The sequence below is a fragment of the Schistocerca nitens genome, chromosome 2, assembly GCF_023898315.1.
Source record: "Schistocerca nitens isolate TAMUIC-IGC-003100 chromosome 2, iqSchNite1.1, whole genome shotgun sequence".
Lineage (NCBI taxonomy): Eukaryota > Metazoa > Arthropoda > Insecta > Orthoptera > Acrididae > Schistocerca > Schistocerca nitens.
In genome coordinates, this window is record NC_064615.1 from 900,749,230 (window position 1) to 900,770,808 (window position 21,579).

Sequence of the window (21,579 nt, forward strand, 5' to 3'; positions counted from 1 at the left end):
CTCTTTAGAAATCCGAACTGCGACTTTGACAGTATGTTATTTGTGATAAGGTGGTGATAAAGCCGGATAAACATTCCCTTTTCTAAAGTTTTTGAGAATGCTGGCAAAAGTGAAACTGAACAGAAGTTTGATGCTATTTCTTTATCTCCCTTCTTAAACACTGGCTTAATTTCAGCATATTTCAACCATTCAGGAAATATTCCACTGATAAACGACTGGTTACACAGATAGCTTAATATGCTACTTAACTCAGAATCACATTCTTTAATTAACTTTGTTGATATTTCATCATACCCACTAGATGTTTCTGATTTTAAAGATTTTATGATGGACATTACTTCTGCTGGGGTAGTGAGGGTCAAATTCATATTATGGAAGTTACTTGAAATATCTGGCCTGAGGTATTCCACAGCAGCATCTACAGAACCTGACAACCCTATATTTTCAGCAACAGTTATAAAATGTTTGTTAAAAAGTTCTGCAACGCTATACACATCTCTGGTTCTACTGGTCTCCTCCCTCACCACGCCCCATATTGTCTTTATTTTGTTATCTGATATGACTATCTTTTCCTTGTAATAAATCTGCTTTGATGTCCATATTACATGCCTTAATATTTTGCAGTATTTCTTGTAATGTGCTATAGCATCAACATCACAACTGTTTCAGATTGACAGACACAATTTTCTTTTTGTTTTACACGATACCTCTATTCCTCGAGTAATCCATGGCTTCTTTGTAGACTTTGCTTTAACCATGGTTAGTTTTGGGGGAAAGCAGTGTCCAAAAAAGGTAAGCACTTTATTAGCAAAAGTGTTATATTTTTCATTCATGCCATGATCACTGTAAACATCACTCCAGTGAATGTCTCTGTGGGGTGTTCTAAAATAATCAATTTTTGGCTTTTGATTACCCTCTTGAGTTCAAATTTAAAAGATTTTATATACTATTCATTATTAACATTTAACAGAAGGAACTGGATGTCATGGTCTGAGAGGTCATTGACTATTGGTTTTGTAATATAATTTTGTTCATTGGACTTTTCTATAAAGATATTATCAATGGCTGTTTGTGAGCAATTGGCTACCCTAAAGGGGAACTTTACAGTGGGAATTAAGTTGAATGTTAGTGTTACTAACTCAAATAAGTTCTTATTGGGAGAATCTTTTAGGAAATCTACACTGAAGTCACCTGCAATCACTATTTCTTTGTTTTTGGTTGTTAAATGGGCCAGTACAGCTTCAAGGTGGTTTACGAACAGATTAAAGTTACCTGCAGGTGCTCGGTATACACTTAATATTATGAAGGATCTTTTATGATATCCTACTTCTGTTGCACATGCTTCCATATGCGGTTCTGGGCAAAATTTATGAATGTCTATGTTCTTAAATTAATGACAGTTCCTGATGAATGTGACAACTCCTCCTTTCTCCATTTCTGCTCTACAAAAGTGAGACACTAACCTAAATCCTGTAACAGTTAAAAGTTCTATAACAGTGGTCACATGATGTTCAGAGAGGCAGATTATGTCAGCAGGGTTTGAGGACTCTAAATCATCTGTGCAGATAATTAATTCATTAATTTTATTTCTCAGTCCTCAAATATTTTTTTTTCCAGTTTTATCCCTTGCCCCAGTATTAATACCACATTAAACATACAGTTAATTGTGTAAGCAGCCACATTGGTTTTTAACTTCACTGCTGCCTATGCACAGACTTCTACATAGTTATGATTCCAAGCAATCTATCTATTAACTTCCCTATCCAGTTGTGGAGCATGCAATTCAACATGGCGTGGTTTATTACAACAGCTGCATCATGAGTTGCACCATCTGGATACCCCACTAGTAACAGCTTTTCTTAATTCTGTAAGTGAGAAGTATGCCGGTAGCTTTTCATTTGATTCCACAGTCCCATTAAGCTCAGTCTCTCCTGAGCCTTATCATATACTGGCCTTTAAGACAAGTCCTGTTGCCACCCCATTCCACTCTTCAGTCCCCATGCCAACTTTACAGTTTCTCAGTTACTTTCTCCTCCATATTACCTCACCTGTCTCAAACTTTCCTTACCTCTTTCTCTTACTCTTAGTCTTGACCCTTCCAGCTTGCCCCATACTATTTTCTCAACCTTTAACTTAGTAGCTCCTATCCCATTCACTGTTTCTCTTTCCTGCATGTTCCCAAATGTTTTACATCAACACAAACTTAACTTACATGTTCAGTGTTATCACTCTGTCAAAAATATGTTACACACTAAAAAAGCAAAATAGTGTAGACAACATAATTTATGAATAGCAAATAGTAGTAGTACTACTGGAGCTTTTACTTCCCCTTCGATTAACATAATCTTCATGGCACAGGAACAAAATAGCAACAAGATCTGTTTGGCACTTCTGCTCTTAACTGACCCTTGAACCTTGAAAGCTACATCATTGAAGGTTGCACATGATAGACCACATGAAACTAAGTTGGAATGCAGAAGACTGATATACCACAAACTATGCAAACATTATGCACAAACTTTTAGCTATGAGTAAGCTCCTAACAAGATGGATAACACAATTGCTCAGAGTTTACCGAAAGTAAAAGTTATGCAATTCACACAGTCTTTCCCCACGAGTGGTTGAACATATTGAGTCATAATGCAAGTAAAATTTCAAACCACTGTTTTGTAGTTGATGGAATTCAGTCAAATTGTTTTCAGTCAGAGAGCAAGAACCAATTAAAGCACAGAACTTCCTACTTCAACATGCTCCAAATAACATAAAATGCTGCAGGCTTTCATGGACATAGTCATCAGAGGTAAACATCTTCTGGGTGATTAGGCCATGTCACACACTTTTTCAACTTCTTGAAACTTTATGTTTCACCTGATCTGCTAAGAACTTTCTTGGGAATGTTCAGCCACCAGAGAAATTGAATGTATACAGAAAATAACAGCATGAATTGTCACAGGTTTATTTGACCAATGGGGAAGTGTCTTGGAGGTGCTGAAAAAACAGATATGGCAGTGCCTGAAGATAGGCTCAAAACCATCCTGTAAAAGCCTAATTACACAGCTTCAAGATTGCAGAGTACAGACAAAGGTATGAAAGACTGCTGAGAATGATCCCACCAGGTGGACTGATACATCAAGTTTGCAGAAGAGGCTGAAGAGGGATGTGACATGGCCTAATCATGAAGATTTCACTTTCAACACAAAAAACATTTAACAAGCTGTAAAAGTAAGTATGAAACGTATTTTTAAACTAAACGAAATTCATAGCTGCATATTACTGAACTTCATTGGAAAAAATTTAACAAAGAATTGGTGGAAAGTTACCCTATTTTGCGAAGAAGATTTTCTTTCTCACCAATCTTCCACTACTGTATCATGACTAAAATTGGTAAACTATGCTACAAACTACTGTGTCATCTACTCAATGGCATACATATGATGTCTTGTAACTGCTATCTATTCATAAAATTCAAGATATTTCTTTGTGGAAGCTAATTCATATTGAATGATGAGATCATATCAGACTCCTGCCCCCCCCTCCCCCACCCCCCCCCCACACACATACACCAGTTTTCCATGGATGAAGAAATCATATCAGCCCAAAGGCTTGAATATGTTCCGAAAACATTGAACATAATTAGTGTACTGAAACAAAAATCAAAGGTATTGTGACTTTTGGCGAACCTTCACATAGCTGTACCAAAATTTTCAAAATTTTGTCAGTTGAAATACAGCTCAAGAAGACATCAAGAAAGACATACTCTGTACAAACTTCACAACAATGTAGGTTAAAGAGGAAAAGATGACCAAAAAAAAAAAAAAAGAGTGGCTTACGGCTGGCGCTCCATCTATTTCATCCAGCACAAGGCAGTTTGGACGTGGCTCTTCACCCATGACAGCCCGCATTTGTGTGGCAGCTTCCAACTGATTTCGGAATATATCTGGACTTCGATCGTCACTCGCATTCATCTCAACCACCTTGTAACCTACATAAAGTCATAAGAATTTACACACTAAGTATCAGCCAATCATTTAATACACACAAACAGTTTTCTTATGTAGAATGCTATCTTCACTCTGAAGCAGAGTGTACGCTGATATGAAATTTCCTGGTGGATTAAAATTTTATGCTGGCTCAAGAATGAAATTCAGAACTGAAGTTTGGAAAGTAGGATATGAGGTACTGGTGGAATGTAGGATGAGGGACTGGTAGAAGTAAAGCTTTGAGGATGGGTCACGAATCATGCTAGGGTAGCTGTCAGTAGAACACTTGCCAACAAAGGGCAAAGGTCCCGAGTTTGAGTCTCAATCCAGTACACAGTGTTAAACTGCCTGGAAGTTTCAGTTTTCTGATGTCTGAAAAATTGTTTCTCATTCCCTTACAATGACAAAAAATTGTATATATGATCTTCTCATAGGTCTGTTTCCAATCTGTTTCTGTGATAAATGGAATCAGACTCAAACTGAATGTAATAAATCAAAACCTTGCAGTACTTTTAGCAACAGACACTGCTGTTGCAAGGATTTCCTATTGTCTTTTAGTTTTTCTCACTGTACCAGTTGGGTCTGATTCAAGAGATTGAGAAGGTCCAAAGAAGAGTGGCAAGATTCGTGACTGGTACATTTAGCCATCGTGAGAGCGTTACAAATCTCATAGAAAGTAAGTTTGAAGCGGGACACACTTGCAGATAGACGGCGCGCTAAACGGAAGGGGCTGCTCACTAAATTCTGAAATATGATCTTCACGAATGATGTAGAGCATATATTATTACCATCAACTTTCAAATCACACAATGATCACCATTAAAAGATAATGGAAATTAGAGCTTGTACTGAAGCATTCAGACAGTCGTTTTTCCCTCGCGCGATCCGCGAGTGGAACAGAGGGGGAGAAATATGACTTTGGTGCAAATTGTGCCCTCTGCTACACACTGCTTGGTGGCAAGTGGAGTATATATGTAGATGATGACTAACTGACAACCTCAGCTGCTGACAGGTGTTGTTGTTATACCTCAATATTGAGGGAAAAGAAGAACTTATATCCAACATATGTAAGCTTCATTCCTGCGACGTCCTGTGCCTCCAGGAGAGACATAGAGGGCCATCACAATGCCGTCCAAATATTCCTGGGATGACCTTGGTGAAAGAGTGCCCTCACGACTAATATGGAAGTGCTCTATTTATTTGGCCTGTAATCTAAGTATCCAGTATACAAGTTAACACCGTTAACAACATGGATATAATTTCTGTTACTATCGGAAGCATTACAGTGTCATCGATATATAAACCACCATGGGAAAGGTTTGCTTTCATCCAACATATCTGTCACCCACAGCTAATAATGGGAGACTTTAACTGTCACAGTTGAGTGTGGGGCTACTAAGACATAAATGAGACCAGAGAATTATTGGAAAGCTGGGCAGAAGAACACAAGCTGAATCTCATCCATGATCAGAAATAGCCTGCATCATTCAAACAGTGCAAGACGGAAGAGAGGGTATACTTGTTTTGAAAACCTTATTTGGGTCATGCAATAAATTTGTTCTCAACCCTGTCCCAAAGACCCAACGCAGACCAATAGTGCTAAATTTTAGACCAATAATAGTGCCACAAAAAGTACCCTTCAAAAGAAGTTTTAACTTCAAAATGGCTAACTGGAAAAAATTTGCGGACACCCTATATATGGAAATCGTAAATTTACCATCAAACACTGAAAACTACAGAAAGTTCGTCCAAACTGTTAAAAGATCAGCAAGACTCGGCACACCCAGAGGCTATAGAACACTCTAACATTCCTGGAGTTTCCAACAACATGAAACAAATATGTAACAAATACCTGGAGCAGTACAGCCAGGACCCTTTCAGTGAAGAAACAATAAAACTTGGGGGTCAGCTGATTGAAACTATAAGCAAAGACCGACAAGAGACCTGGAAACATATGTTGGAGAGTCTTGACATGAAGTATAGTAGCAGAAGAGCTTGGAACCTCATAAAACGATTGTCTAGTGACTCGGCAGCCCCCAAGGATCAGGTTTCCGTGACAGCTAATCAAATCGCACATCAGCTCCTTTTGAATTGTAAACCAACCAGGAACAGCAAGATTGCCACCTCATATAAGAGGCCACAAGTGGCTGAAATACCACCTGAGCCATATTTCACTTCAACAGAATTGGAAGTTGCTATCAGTTCTTGAAACCCAGGAAGGCCGCAGGTCCCGATTGCGTCATTAATGAATTTGTACAGAGCATAGGGCCCATAGCTAATGAACAGATATTACAACTCTATTTTCTGATGGTGTAACAAGACAGTACCTAAGCTACGACTGAAGGCCAAGGTAGTAGCTACCGCAAAGCCAGGTAAATCAAGAGATGATGCCAAGAACTATTGTCCAACACCACTGCTGTGTTGCCCTTTCAAAGTATATGAATGTCTTATTTTGAATAAAATAGGACCTCAACTAGAAAGCCAAGTCATTCCACAACAAGTAGGATTCAGACGTGGTACGTCTTGCACCGGCCAGGTCCTCTGCCTAACACAGCACATAGAGGACGGTTTTGAGAAGGGAGAAAAAACTGGTGTGGTGTTTGTCGACTTATCAGCAGCATACGACACAATAAAGCACAAAATCCTCCTGGGAAAAATTTTCAAAATTATGGGAAACTGAAGTTGTGAGATCACTGATCTCCAACAGAAGATACAATGTGGAATTTCATGAGCAAAGAAGTCACTGATGGAACCAGAAGAATGGGCTCCACAAGGTATTTTTTTGTCCCCTCTACCTTTCAATCTGTATACCAATGACCAACCAGTTGGACCAATGACAAGAAGTTTTATCTATGCTGATGATATAGCCATTGCCTACCAATTCAGATCAATCAAACAGATTGAGAGAAACCTAATAGATGCCTTAGAAGTACTAGCTGAATATTACAACAGGAACCAGCTTTGACCAAATCCAAAGACACAGACTTGTTTTTTTCATCTGAACAATAAGGAAGTAAACAGGGAATTACAACTGGAATGGAACTCAGTTAAACTTACACACTGCCCAAACCCAGTTTATTATGGTATCACATTAGATCGAACATTGTCTTACTAGAAACATGTAGAAAAAACTAGAGTGAAAGTCAACACATGGAATGGTATAATCCGCAAACTTACCAACTCACACTGGGGAGCAAATCCTGAAATTATACGTGCATCATCCTTGGCATTGAACTTTGCTCCAGCTGAATATGCATGCCCCATACGGAGAAGATCGACACATGTCCAGAAGCTAGATGCAGCACTGAATTACTCATGTTGATTAATTACGGGATGCCTGAAGCCTACAAACCATGATCTTCTTTATGTGTGTTCTGGAATCCCCACCACCACCACCACCACCACCACCACACACACAGATCAGATGGCAAATGTTGGTGATGGCCGAACAAAGTAGGCAGTGTGAAGATAGAAGACATTCCCTGTACGCACATCAGCCAGTGGTGGCAAGACTTAAATCTAGGGAAGATTTTATAAAAGTTGAACGTCCACTAAACGAAAGTCAATCTACAACCAGAGAATCAATGTGGAAACAGAAATTGGATAAAGACAGCCTGAAAATTGGAACATTAAAGAAAAACTTCCTGCTGGATCACAATTGGAATGGCAAGTCTAGAAGAGCCTAAATAGACTTAGGTGTCAAATGGGAAGATCAAAGGATAACCTGTTCAAGTGCAGATATGCCGAAGAAGAGCCCTGCCAATGTGGAGGAAAACAAATGGTGACACAAATGTCGACCAATCCATCCTTGCTGGCCCATGCACTTTCCAAAACCTGTGGTTGGCCAATGACGCCACAGTGAAGCGTGCCGAACACCGGAGAGAGATATGAGCCTTGCTATAGACAATAATGGTGACTTACGATATGTGAAGATCACGAATGTATATATGAATGTCTAACTATTATTTGGTTATATTTGTAAGCAAGTATATACAGGGTGTCCCAGCTATCTTGTCCACCCAAAATATCTCTGGAACAATAACAGCTATTGGAAAACGACTTTCACCGGTATCAATGTAGGGCTGGGGCCCATGAATGTACATATTTGGAAACATTCTAAAACGAAAGCATATGTGTTTTTTTAACACAAACTTATGTTTTTTTTAAATGGACCTCCTATATTTTTTCTTCAGCAATCCATAGCATGACAAAGCACATACACAATGGCGTTGATTGCATCGCAATATTCCCATTACATCCTGAGATATTAAGACGCATAGTTGACGCTTGAAACACCCGACATGCGCTGCTAGCGCACGTCCTGAGGCTCAGGCGTGAACCCCATGCTGCCCGTAATCGCGATGTGATTGACATGTGTAATCACACCTCCATACTTATCAAGAGGTCCGAAACGAATAATACGGTCTGCTGCCATCAACTCTCATAAGCACATATTGGTTTCCCTCTTGCACGTTTTACGTATCTACGTACACAATATGAACCAGACAAGAACAACTGAATCACATTGTTCACCAGGACTTTGATTACCTATCATCATGCCCTGAAATGAGAGACATCCTACCCAACATCTTTCCCACCCCCTCTTAAAGTGATTTTCCATTGCCCAACCAACTTCCAAACATATTAGTCCATCCCTATGCCACTCCCAATCCCAACTGCCTGCCATAGGGATCATATGCCTGTGGAAGATCCAGATGAAAGACCTGCCCAATCCACTCACCCAACACTTCCTATTCCATTCCTGTTATTCAACCCCATCAGAGGCCAGGCCATCTGTGAAAGTAGCCATGATACCAGCTCTGCTGTAATCACTGCATGGTTTTGTATATTGGTATAACTACCAACCAGCAGTCCACAACAAGGAATGGCCACCAACAATTGTGGCCAAGACAAAGTAAATCACCCTGTGACACAATATGCCGCTGAACATACCATGCTTGATTTCAATGGCTGCTTCACTACCCGGCCAATCTGGATCCTCCCCTCCATCATCAGTTTTTCTAAATAGCGCAGATTGGAATAACCCTTATGCTTCATTTTCTACTCCTGATCTTATACCGGCCTCAGCCTACAGTAATATACTGTCCCCACACCCTCCACCCAGTTTTCACCGCCCCCCCTCCTCTGCTCCATAACTTCCTCACCAATTTCATCTCCACCCTCTTTGTGTGTGACTCTCTTACAATGCACAGGCCCATCTTCCCCCCCTCCCACCTCCCTGCCCCACAACCTCCCAAAGCTGTATGTCTGTTGGCAGTCTAGTTCCTGCACACTCTGCCAAACACCAAGATTCTCTCCCCCCATCCATACACTGCTATCCCTTGCCTTCCCATCCCCCTCCAGGGTGCTCCTTCCGCTCTATGTGACTAATGCTTTCGAGTTTGACCTTCCAAAGATGGTGGTGTGCACCTGCTTACATGATTAAACATGTGTTTCCATTTCCAAGGAAGGCTGTGGCTGAAAGCGTAAGGGTAAGTGCATTTTGGTTGTGGCTGTCTGCAACTTAATGTGCCAACTTTACAGTAAATATTTATTATGTCCCAGAGAATATTGTATGTATACAAAACAAGGGTGGCAAAAATGGACACAGGCTTGTTTGACTCACAGGAGAGCATCACAGAAATGTTGGAAACCTAAACTGTTGGACTCTTGAAGATAGACACAAATTATCTTGTGAAAGTCTACTTACAAAATTTCAAAAATCAGTATTAAGTGAAGAATCTAGAGATATTCCTCAGCCTTCTACACAGTGATCCCACTAGCACCACAAAGACAAGATTAGACTTATTACACCACAAAATTCACACAAGCATTTAAGCAGTCATCCTTCCCACACTCCATATGTTACTGCAACAGAAAGAATGCCTAGCAGGTGGTACCACGTTAAGTACCCTTTGCCATGCACTTCAGAGTGGTTTTCAGAGTATGTACATATATGTAGACATAGATGGGGCTTAGATTGCACCACGATTCCAAGGCAGCATTCTTTCAATAGACTATTTTTTAATGTGAATGTAAGAAAAGCAAGATTAATTTATAAAAGTTTCAGTTCATGATATATATAATACCATCTTCTCAGTTACAAAGTTGTGAAAAAGGGTAAACCAAGCCATTCAATTATGGAGAGAGGATTTCATTCCTTTGTGAGTCAATCTCCCTTCTATCTTTTTGAACTCAATGCTTTACCACGCACCAAAAGATGGTGGGGGGGAAAACCTACCTTTTTGTGGCTTCATTGACATATTATGGTCAAGCTGATTTACAAAGCATAGACCAACAGTTGGGTTAATCAAATTCCCCATACTGGACATCATTAAATCATTAAGTAATATGGCGTACACCCTCTGTTCTAGATGCTTTCCTAAGAGTAAGTTGTCTGCTGTGCAAGTACTCAATGTGCACTACAAGATTATTCTTGTGAAGTGGCTGATGGATCTGCTTGAATCTATAAAAACCAAATGACATCAACTAGTATTAACTGATTTTTGATCACTCTTAAGGTGAAGTAGCAGACAGTATGTTTAACGCATCTACATATATGAGAGTAGAAGTAATGCACTGAGTTAACGACCTGAAGTGTTACATGCAATTGATTTTGGAATCATCTTATTTACTGACATGTTAGATGCATCATACACAGTTTTGTCTGCTATTTAAAGTTGGTAGTAATTGGAAAGCAGTAAATACAAATTACCGGCATTTGATTTCGATTGCCACAGTGACATTAGTTGGTCACCTTGTCGAGAGTCCTCTTAAAATGCACGTATACTATTGTTACGTTCTAATGGCAAAGTAGAGCTTCTCTTGGCCAAATTATTGTTTCAATTCTTCAAAAAATATTAACAAAGACATGTTGGGTACTTTCTGCAGTTAAGTCAGAGGTCATGATGAGATCTATCCCAGGGTCCATCCTGGCATTCATCAGCCTATATAAATGGTTGGATAAAACATAAAAAAACTTATTATGCTCTTTAAAGAAGCAAAAACTGTCTATAAAATTGTAATACAATATTTATATGACATTTTAATCAACATATTTCTCTGAAAATTTAGAAAAATTTAAACTTTCAAACAAAATGAACAATAGTACACATACTATGGACTGTGAGTTTGATGAAAACATGGGTATTACTGTTTCAGAACACACAGTTTGCCTTTCATTTGGCACAAATGCTTTGCTGCAACCGAAACAAGCAGACCTACTATACAATATGGTAGTGTTCTTTGGGGACCCGCCCAACCATCTCCCATGTAAAACAGACAGTCTAGAGGTGTATGAAATTTCTGAAATGAATGAAAAGTGGTATTGTGCATTACAAGGGGGAGAAGAAGATGGTTGCCATACCCCTTTTTGCATCTCCCACTTCTAACACTTTGATACTCATGCCTACCAAACTGTCACTTATTACAATATTTCAGTTTCCTAATTTACCTCTGATTCCAGTTTATGTACTTATTATTTGTCCTATCCTTTGTTTACTCTTGATGTATTATCTGTTGCACTATTTGCACCCTTGCTAGCCTTTCCACCTCCCAGTTCACTTTCCAAATCATAGGGTGCTATCGAACTGACAGTCTGGTCACTCTGCTGAAACACTTTCTTCAGTTAACAAGCAGTTCCCATAATTCCTTATACACTGGTGGTTTAGCAGCATGGCCAGCTTTGCATCTGCCCATCCCTGAAACTGACCATAGCTGTTCAGCTGCTTTTGACCATAAAGAGCAAGCAAGTCAGGCACATAGCTACGTCAGGGTGGGGTTAAGCACACTGCTGCCTTGCTATGCAGCTCTGCATTTATTTTTGTTGCAGGGCTGAGAGTTCATCTCATTTGTTCACTATGCTGTTTTATGAAGTTTGTACTTTTGTACAGCTAAACGATTTTCTATGCAGAAGTTTTTACTGCTGATATAGAATATTTTCCTACTGTTCAGGATTCAGAAAATATGGATTACAGAAATAAAGTCATCAAATGTAATGCTTGGGAGAAACTATGACAAAAGTAACACATACATTGTCAAAAGATGACAGTAAAATTCTGAAGTAGTTAACAAATTGATGATTTTTCATTTAATTCCTCATAATAATAATAATAAACCAGGATTTTCATGAGTTGCTAGCATTGGATAAATGCAATACTTCCATAGACATCAATGGTGCCAGTATTTTCTTTTCCGTAACAAAGCAAAATGCAAAAGATCTCTGTCAGAGTCCATTTTGCAACTGTTTCATGCAAGCACAAAGCTTTTGCCACAGAAATTCTGCCCTGTAGTTCAGTCAGGTGGGTCAACTGTGTGCCTACACCACCAGAATGGAAGCAGCCCCAATCCTGTCATCTGCATAAAGATAGTTTTCCCTTACCCATTTTGTTGCAATGAATGGAAGACCTAACTCTGTAGTGTTCCTTACTTCCACACTTTCTTAACATCCAACTTGTTGTATGCCACACTTCCTGCAGTTGCAACTTACCACAGATCATTTCGTATCATGGTTGTAATGCAATATTAATTTATTATTTCTTCATTCATATTTCTTTTGATAGTCATTCACTTTAGCAACCATGTCTCTGCTGCTGACTCATTTTCATTTGTCACTGACTGGAAGGGAAAAAGAGAAAAAAGATAGAAAGTTATTAGTTCTTCTTCTTCTTCTTCTTCTTCTTCTTCTGGTAGCAGTCGTAGTCAGTAGATGCAAGCCATTATGCATACTTGCATTTTATATCTGATATTGCTCAACATAAAGGGGTGTTGATAAAAATTTTTGTGTAGCTTGCATAACTTCAAGAGCAACCGTTGTTAATCCCACATATGTTTAAGCTCAAACAGAAAGCAGAAACTAAATGTAGAGAGCAGATCGCAGAATTAAAAGGACTGGAGATTTCGAATACAAGCGAGACAAAGATATACTTGTTTAAATTTCGATGTAAATGCAGCTCATGCTGTACCACTTCCCTTTCTCATAATCATTAACCTTCTACCAATGTGGAGCATCATATTGCAAAATTGCCATTTTTGGTACAATTTTTGCATAAAAATTTGCAAATTAAAAGATTAAAGAGGTTTTTACTAAAGTAAATAAACAGCAAATGGTCTCATTAATGCATTTATGCATGTTTTACTCTGGATTTTCCATTTTTACAAACTCTTTTCTGGCCTGTGTTCACGAAGTATTTCACAGCAACATCAATATGTAAAAGACTTTCAATCTTCCAACAGTGTAATTGCTGAATTCAGACTGAACATCAGTTCACCACTGCCACAGCTTGAATAAAGCCCTTTTCTTTTAATTATTTTCTTTTCTCTTCACTATGCATGTCAACTGATCATTTGTTTCCTTTTGTCCATACATGAAGTGTCTCTTTTAATTGAGACTACAAGTTTAATGTTACCGGTCATAAATTATTATTATTTTGATTAATTGATGAAAGGAGAAAATATAAAAATGAATTAAATGAAGCAGGCGAAAAGGAATACAAACGTCTCAAAAATGATATTGACAGGAAGTGCAAAATGGCTAAGCAGGGATGGCTAGAGGACAAATGTAAGGATGTAGAGGCTTATCTCACTAGGGGTAAGATAGATACTGCCTACAGGAAAATTAAAGAGACTTTTGGAGAAAAGAGAACCACTTGTATGAATATCAAGAGCTCAGATGGAAACCCAGTTCGAAGCAAAGAAGGGAAAGCAGAAAGGTGGAAGGAGTATATAGAGGGTCTATACAGGGCCGATGTTCTTGAGGACAATATTATGGAAATGGAAGAGGAGGTAGATGAAGATGAAATGGAAGATATGATACTGCGTGAAGAGTTTGACAGAGCACTGAAAGACCTGAGTCGAAACAAGGCCCCCAGAGTAGACAACATTCCATTAGAACTACTGATAGCCTTGGGAGAGCCAGTCCTGACAAAACTCTACCGTCTGGTGAGCAAGATGTACGAGACAGGCAAAATACCCTCAGACTTCAAGAAGAATATAATAATTCCAATCCCAAATAAAGCAGGTGTTGACAGATGAGAAAATTACCGAACTATCAGTTTAATTAGTCACAGCTGCAAAATACTAACGCGAATTATTTACAGACGAATGGAAAAACTGGTAGAAGCCGACCTCGGGGAAGATCAGTTTGGATTCCATAGAAATGTTGGAACACGTGAGGCAATACTGACCCTATGACTTATCTTAGTAGTAAGATTAAGGAATGGCAAACCTGCGTTTCTAGCATTTGTAAACTTAGAGAAAGCTTTTGACAATGTTGATTGGAATACTCTCTTTCAAATTCTGAAGGTGGCAGGGGTAAAATACAGGGAGCGAAAGGCTATTTACAATTTGTACAGAAACCAGATGGCACTTATAAGAGTCGAGGGGCATGAAAGGGAAGCAGTGGTTGGGAAGGGAGTGAGACAGGGTTGTAGCCTCACCCCGATGTTATTCAATCTGTATATTGAGCAAGCAATAAAGGAAACAAAAGAAAAGTTCAGAGTAGGTATTAAAATCCATGGAGAAGAAATAAAAACTTTGAGGTTCGCTGATGACATTGTAATTCTGTCAGAGACAGCAAGGGACTTGGAAGAGCAGTTGAACGGAATGGACAGTGCCTTGAAAAGAGGGTATAAGATGAACATCAACAAAAGCAAAACGAGGATAATGGAATGTAGTCGAATTAAGTCGGGTGGTGCTGAGGGAATTAGATTAGGAAATGAGACACTTAAAGTACAAAGGAGTTTTGCTATTTGGGGAGCAAAAAACTGATGATGGTCGAAGTAGAGAGGATATAAAATGTAGACTGGCAATGGCAAGGAAAGCGTTTCTGAAGAAAAATTTGTTAACATCGAGTATAGATTTAAATGTCAGGAAGTCATGTCTGAAAGTATTTGTATGGAGTGTAGCCATGTATGGAAGTGAAACGTGGACGATAAATAGTTTGGACAATAAGAGAATATAAGCTTTCGAAATGTGGTGCTACAGAATAATGCTGAAGATTAGATGGGTAGATCACATAACTAATGAGGAGGTATTGAATAGAATTGGGGAGAAGAGGAGCTTGTGGCACAACTTGACTAGAAGAAGGGATCGGTTGGTAGGACATGTCCTGACGCATCAAGGGATCACCAATTTAGTATTGGAGGGCAGCGTGGAGGGTAAAAATCATAGAGGGAGACCAAGAGATGAATACACTAAGCAGATTCAGAAGGATATAGGCTGCAGTAGGTACTGGGAGATCAAGAAGCTTGCACAGGATAGAGTAGCATGGAGAGCTGCATCAAACCAGTCTCAGGACTGAAGACCACAACAACAACAAGTGTTTCAGAGGTTTAAACCACCATCACCAGGTGGATTTACAGGAATTAATAAGATACACGTGTTGTGCGTATGACTTTGGGGTGGCACAACACACACATCTTATTGATTCTCACAGATCTAACTGATGATTGGGGTTTAAACCTCTAAAACACACAGAGGCAATTAAAAAAAAATTAACTAGTAACAGTAAACTTAAATTTCAGTTACTATCAGTAACAGTCACTGTAAATCCTAACTCAAAATGTTCACATTTAAAGGTCTCTCTTTTTCATTATAAGTATCACCACATATTCTGTTATCTAAAGATTATCTTTGTTATAAAATGATTTTGAAGTTAAAATTATACAAACAGGAGATACTGTCAAAAGTTCCTTAACACCACAAAAATTATTAATGCAAAAAGTATGTATAAAATGACTGAGATAGTACCACAAGCTACATTATCAAAATATTAAATACCTGCATGTCGTGCTACCATATGAGCAAGTGTAGTTTTTCCCAGACCTGGTGGGCCACACAATAATGCCATTTTATACTGTGGGCAGCCATTTTCATCCAGATCATCAAAACTTTTTTCTTGAACTATTTTCTTCTGGAACCTGTTTTCTGAAAAGAAGAAAAAGATATACATATATCTTGACAAAATAATTCAAATTAAGTTCCTTTTTATCAACTCATGATTTTCAGATATTAATTACCGCCCTCATTTTTTATCCTGTCTAATCTCACCGCTGGACCAGTTTCAACCAAATGTGGTACACACATAACTTACTGTGAGGTGAAAACTGCTGCGGGAGTAAGAACCATCCAGCTATCAAAGGAGTGAAGGTGGGGATAAAAAAGAAGCGTCACCCACGACACGTGAATTTCCAGACTTTATCTGCTCAGCATTTGTGGCTAAGAGCATTTAGCGACTTGTAACAAACATTAAACGTAATTTCAAAGCAATAATTTTTTTTTTTTTTTTGTCACTGTTAACACCTATAACATGATGGAAGGAAAATTATTTATCACTTACTACTTTTCAGCTGTTCACAAAGTAAAAGTACAGTATGAGACATGACATTAAAATTTATTTCTTCTTTATTACTAAGTGTATTTGTGACCCATTTTAAAGACAGTATGCACATATACCACTGAATGTAAGTGTAAAATTATATCATTGCAGGACACACAGTTAGGGGTCGTGAGGTCACAGACATTAAGCACAAGACCAGATGCCGTGTGATAAGGTTGTGGTTGCACATAAATAAATACCTGGGGAATGCTGGGCTTCACCACTAGTTGACCATATAAAAAATTCTACATACACTTCTTTCCATACTACATAACTAAGAAAAATAGTCATCAAAATCGAATATTGTTTTGTAAACCATAGTGCTTTACAAGGCATGCACATGTTGGAGATGGTATGACATTGCCTCCCTCTGTCCTCTGAACTGACTTACCCAATCAGTTGTAGAAGGACCTACAGTTTAATATGGATTCCAAACCACAGTGCAACACAGAATTTTTCTCTTCAAAAAACATCACCAGAGGTAAAAGAAGTGAAAAGTGACTGACAAAAGATCAAACCCAAGACATTCAGATTAGTATCATATTCTATTAGCATAGATGTGGCAGCTCAGCACTTTTCACTTCCACACCATGGAACCAGCAAGATCAGGACAGGTATTTCCCAAGTACTATTGGAGACTACATGTGGTGGGAAGGACAGTCTGTACCTCTGCGGTGATCTGACTTGATACTAGTTGTAACTTGTAAGCAATGTTACATACAAAGTTGCACAAATAAATCTCTGCGCTACTATTCATAACCCAAACATATTTTGCTACTATTCATAACCCAAACATATTTTTATCCCATAAGTGGTGATCCTAACTCAAGAACTGGAGCTTTGTGAGGGTGCAAATACCAAAACCACACAAGGTCTGAGTGCCAACAGTATGCGAGACATGAGTATCGATCAACAAGACCTGAATGTCGATGGTCTGCCATCATCAGATGTGGCGTTGGAACATCTGAGGGTGCAGCTATAATGATTGCATCATCAGTATCATCTACAGAATCACAATCTACATGAGCAGCAGCAATTGCTGCACCAGCAGCAAGAATTCCGGTGGGATCAAGAGCATCTCAACCAGGAGAACGCAGCTGCATTACAAAATAAATGCTAAGAGCAGAAACAGATATCACCAGTTGCAGTAAATATGAACCTCTAGTCAGCTGATTCCTTTCTGCAGCGATAATACCACTCAGCCGCAGCTGCCCTGTTTGTGGAACCCTGGGGCAGAAGTGCATTGTGCAGCTTTTGGAGCACCACCGCTCTGGATAAGCAGCCCAGCATTATGGTTCAGTCATGTCAAGAGCTGTTCTGCTGCTGTTAGCATAACAAAGGCAGCATTTGTGGCACTGTTAAGAAGTCAAACAGCCCTCAAAGTGAGTGGTGTGATCAGTGAAAGACCGAAGCAAGCAGCTGAAGGAAGAGATAGTATGGTGACCATCACTCACACACATGCTATTGCTGCTATACATCAAGGAGCTGGTAGGTAGAAAATCATCCCAGTTCCTGCAAGGGCTGTTTGCTGGCACATTTTTAAGTGCTCGGCAAATTCCTGCTCTCTGTATGGTTGTCACACTTGTGAGAAACATGCCACACTTTATACTGTCAATGATACAGGAACAGGAGCTGAATAAGTTTGCAGAAACTGCAAACAAAATTTCAGACGTTCCAACTCCACATGTGAAGTGTGTCATATAATCACTCTGTGGCAAATTTAACATAAGCACAAGCACCAGGTTGTAGCTCTTGGAGCACATAAAGGATGGAGAAGCCAAACATAGCGCACAGGAAAAGTGAACACACACCTTCCACACCAGACTAGGATGAACATTTCCACCAGAGATGCTCTGTATGTAGGACACGTCAGCTTCCTGTGGCCAAAGGGCGAGCCTGTCTGCAAAATCTCAGCCAACAATCACAACACATAGTGGTGACATACAGAACCACCAAACTGCAGTTTTCTGTTGACACACGCTCAGACATATGTGTGTTCTCAAAGGCAATCTTGTGGCAGGGGAGACTATACAATAATTTCAGTCTTATTGCAGCAAATGTTTCTCCCATACTAACTTACAGCTGGATGACATTAAATTGGAACTTTGGCTTGTGAAGAACTTTCGTGTGTAACTTGATTGTCAATGTTGTCACCCACCCAATTATAGATCTAGGTTTTCTGTTCTTTTATGACCTTGTACTTGATGTAAGACATAGTTGCATCCGGCACCAAACAACTTCAGTAAGATTTGCCAGCCACCTAATTGAGTGCAGTGATTTAACTGTGCATTCTGTCACAGGACTGTCTCCACTGTTACATCTATTAACAGAATTTCCACAAATCTTGTGTCCAGTAGATGTACCCAACTGCCCATGCCACTCAACAGCGTATAATTTATTGAATATTGTCTTCTCTTGACTATGGTATTTTGGTTCTGACGAACTTCGGATCATCAATGTGAAACTCAATGCAATAGTTCATGCATGCACATCACAACCATTGGAAAGCACATAAGCTCTGCCACTGCACTTGGTGGCAAGGTAGCCAGTTGGTTCGAGACTGTGTGTTGCAGTTGTACAGTAGTATCCAAACTGGACCTTATTGAGGCCTACACCCAGATCCCAGTGGCCCCAGAGGACATACACAAAATACCTATCACAACACCATTACAAACAGTTGTAGGAAATTCAAGTGTTTTATGGGCTGTGCAACGCTGCACAAATTTTCCAAAGGTTTATTGAGTAGGCCTAAACTTCTGTTCCACCTATAGTGAAGATGTGTTGGTTGCATCATCTTCACCGATCTCCAAAATGTGTTGCCATCCTGAGGGAGTATCCAGTGTCAATGACAGTGTGAAGACTCCGTTAATACCTAGGTGTGATAAACCCATATCGTCACTTTACAACTTGTGCTGTTGAAATCCAGGTGTTACTCCATGTAGTCCTAGCTGGCATTGCAGTGCATGGTTCCACATTTCTCATGTATAATAACCAATTACAGAAGAACATTCGAAGTATGCCATGTGAACTTCACGGGGGGAAGGGGTGCACTGTTCACACATCATTTGTAAGAGCCTCCTTAGTGATCTTTTCATCTTTTCAGATGCTTCAGCACGCCCTGCGGGTGCAGTTCTGCAGCAGCGTATCAATGGAGCCTGACAATCCTTAGGTTTTCTTCTAAAACACAGACAGAAGAGCAGTGTTCTTGGCAATCATTTTATGTTGAAATACAGGCGATTGTCAATGATGTCACCCTAAGTTATTTGAACAAGATAAAACGTGTTTTACAAATTACATATTCAACAAATTTTGCATAGTAAATACCATACTTTCAGCCTGTCAGAAAGTTTCTGAAATGTTAAAACTACTGTTTGGCTGAAGATAAAATGACAGAATTAATTCATATTGGCAGTTCTACAATTTTAAAATAGGACCATGTTAATACATTTGAAAAACACACATGTTAATACATTTGAAAAAATACTATGCACCTCCAACTTCATAATATTTACTAGATACAAATCTCTGATACAATAATCATGAAGAAGAATTTGTATATAAATAAATCTTCACTTACCAGAAACAGGCTTCTTAGTTTTATTTTCCTCTTTATGTTTTCGTTTTATTTTTGTTTCACGATTAAATACAACTTTATCCCATAACTTCAACCAATGAAGAAGTGTTCTGTTGGTGCTCTGTAAACATAATTAACCTTACACAGATATTCAGTAAGTGAATGTTGGCATTCCAAATACAATTCAGTGAAGCTATGTCATAAAGTTGCCACAAGTATTTGCTATAAATCCTAGAGGACTTAAGAAAAGCTTACATTAAATAATGTTTTTGCATTATTTTACTGGTTCCATACTAATTGCACATATACTTAAACACAGAGTCACAAACTATTGCAGCATTTTGAATATGATACAAAAGAAATTTTACAGACAGAATCTAAAATAGGCTGTGGTCTGGTACATATCTGATACTTATTACCCAGTAAAAGAAACTGCAGTGGAGTGGGTTGAAGCACTTTCATGTTTACACTTGAGATGCAATGAGGAGAGACAGTAGCAGTGTACACTATGGTATTCTTACAAGAGGGGCACTGTGATATGCAACATGTCTGTACTACAATGTAGTTCATGGCACAACAATTAAATGAAGACCAGCACTTTTGATACACAATACTCCATGGACACTATCTCTTTGGCAGCACTTAGTCAGAGGATAATATGTATTAACCCAAATTTTGTCTAAATAAACCACTGGCAACTGTAATTCTTATACCTTCTCTGTCTACACTTCCCTGCTTTTTCCTCCTCACTGTTATGAATCTCATTTTGTTTCCAGAAAGCTGCTGCTGCTGCTGCCCACAAAGACTTTTTCGATGATCACTTTCCATTGTTGCACTTTTAACTACCACTACTCTGAACTGGAGTGTCTCTATCTAGCCAAGTGACAAGGGTACTTCCTGCTACTGCTGGGATCTTCAGTACATTTTGTCAAGTAAAAGAAGGTATCCCATAACTGTCACCGTTAAAATCCAAAATACGTTAGTTACAAAATATATCAGTTTAGATTATCACTATAACACAATAATTCTTCAATACTGCACATTCCAAGGAACAGGGTAAAACAAACCAATTCACAACTACAATTCTATGCATCACTCTCTATATTATTTTGTCTGTGGACTATGTGATCACAAATTCAGAGATAACTTATACATAGGTACTTTTAACTTCTTATCTTTTCTGTTCCTTCACCTTTTGGCAAGCAGAACTGGATATACTAAGTAAATATACTGATAGAAAAAAAATCACAACATGAAGGAGTTATGACATAAATGAAAGATGGCAGGCATGTTTCTACTTCAGAACAATGAAGTCTATTCCAATTTCGCACCAGTCACATAAGAGTGGCACTAGCACTGCTGCTACAAGGATCAAAATTGTTTTAAATACACGCTGTGACAGTCGTGAGCACTAGTTACCTTCGAGATTGGACATGGTGAGCTAATCTTAGTCAAGACAGCCTTTAAGGTGACGAAGATGCCACTATCAACACCTAGCTAAGTTTGTGTAATTGAGCTATGAGAAGCTTGATGTTCCTTCTGCTATATTGAAAGAAAACTAGGAGGAAATGTAACCAAGTTCATGATTGCTGGCAGCACTGGTCATGAGAATATACAGTCATAAGAACACCAGGCTCCAGATGGCCATG

The 21,579-nt window shown here is 38.9% G+C and overlaps 1 protein-coding gene across 2 annotated transcripts in view; it reads right to left on the reverse strand.

The window, feature by feature from the left end:
- Nucleotides 1-21,579, reverse strand: part of LOC126234697 (chromosome transmission fidelity protein 18 homolog) — a 511,528-nt gene that overhangs the window by 420,083 nt on the left and 69,866 nt on the right. For both annotated transcript variants that reach the window (XM_049943438.1, XM_049943437.1), the window contains exons 8-10: nucleotides 19,934-20,051; nucleotides 15,759-15,905; nucleotides 3,831-3,982 (exon numbers count right to left, since the gene is read on the reverse strand). In XM_049943438.1, the coding sequence (XP_049799395.1) occupies nucleotides 3,831-3,982; nucleotides 15,759-15,905; nucleotides 19,934-20,051 (417 nt within the window). The remainder of the gene's footprint in view (nucleotides 1-3,830; nucleotides 3,983-15,758; nucleotides 15,906-19,933; nucleotides 20,052-21,579) is intronic.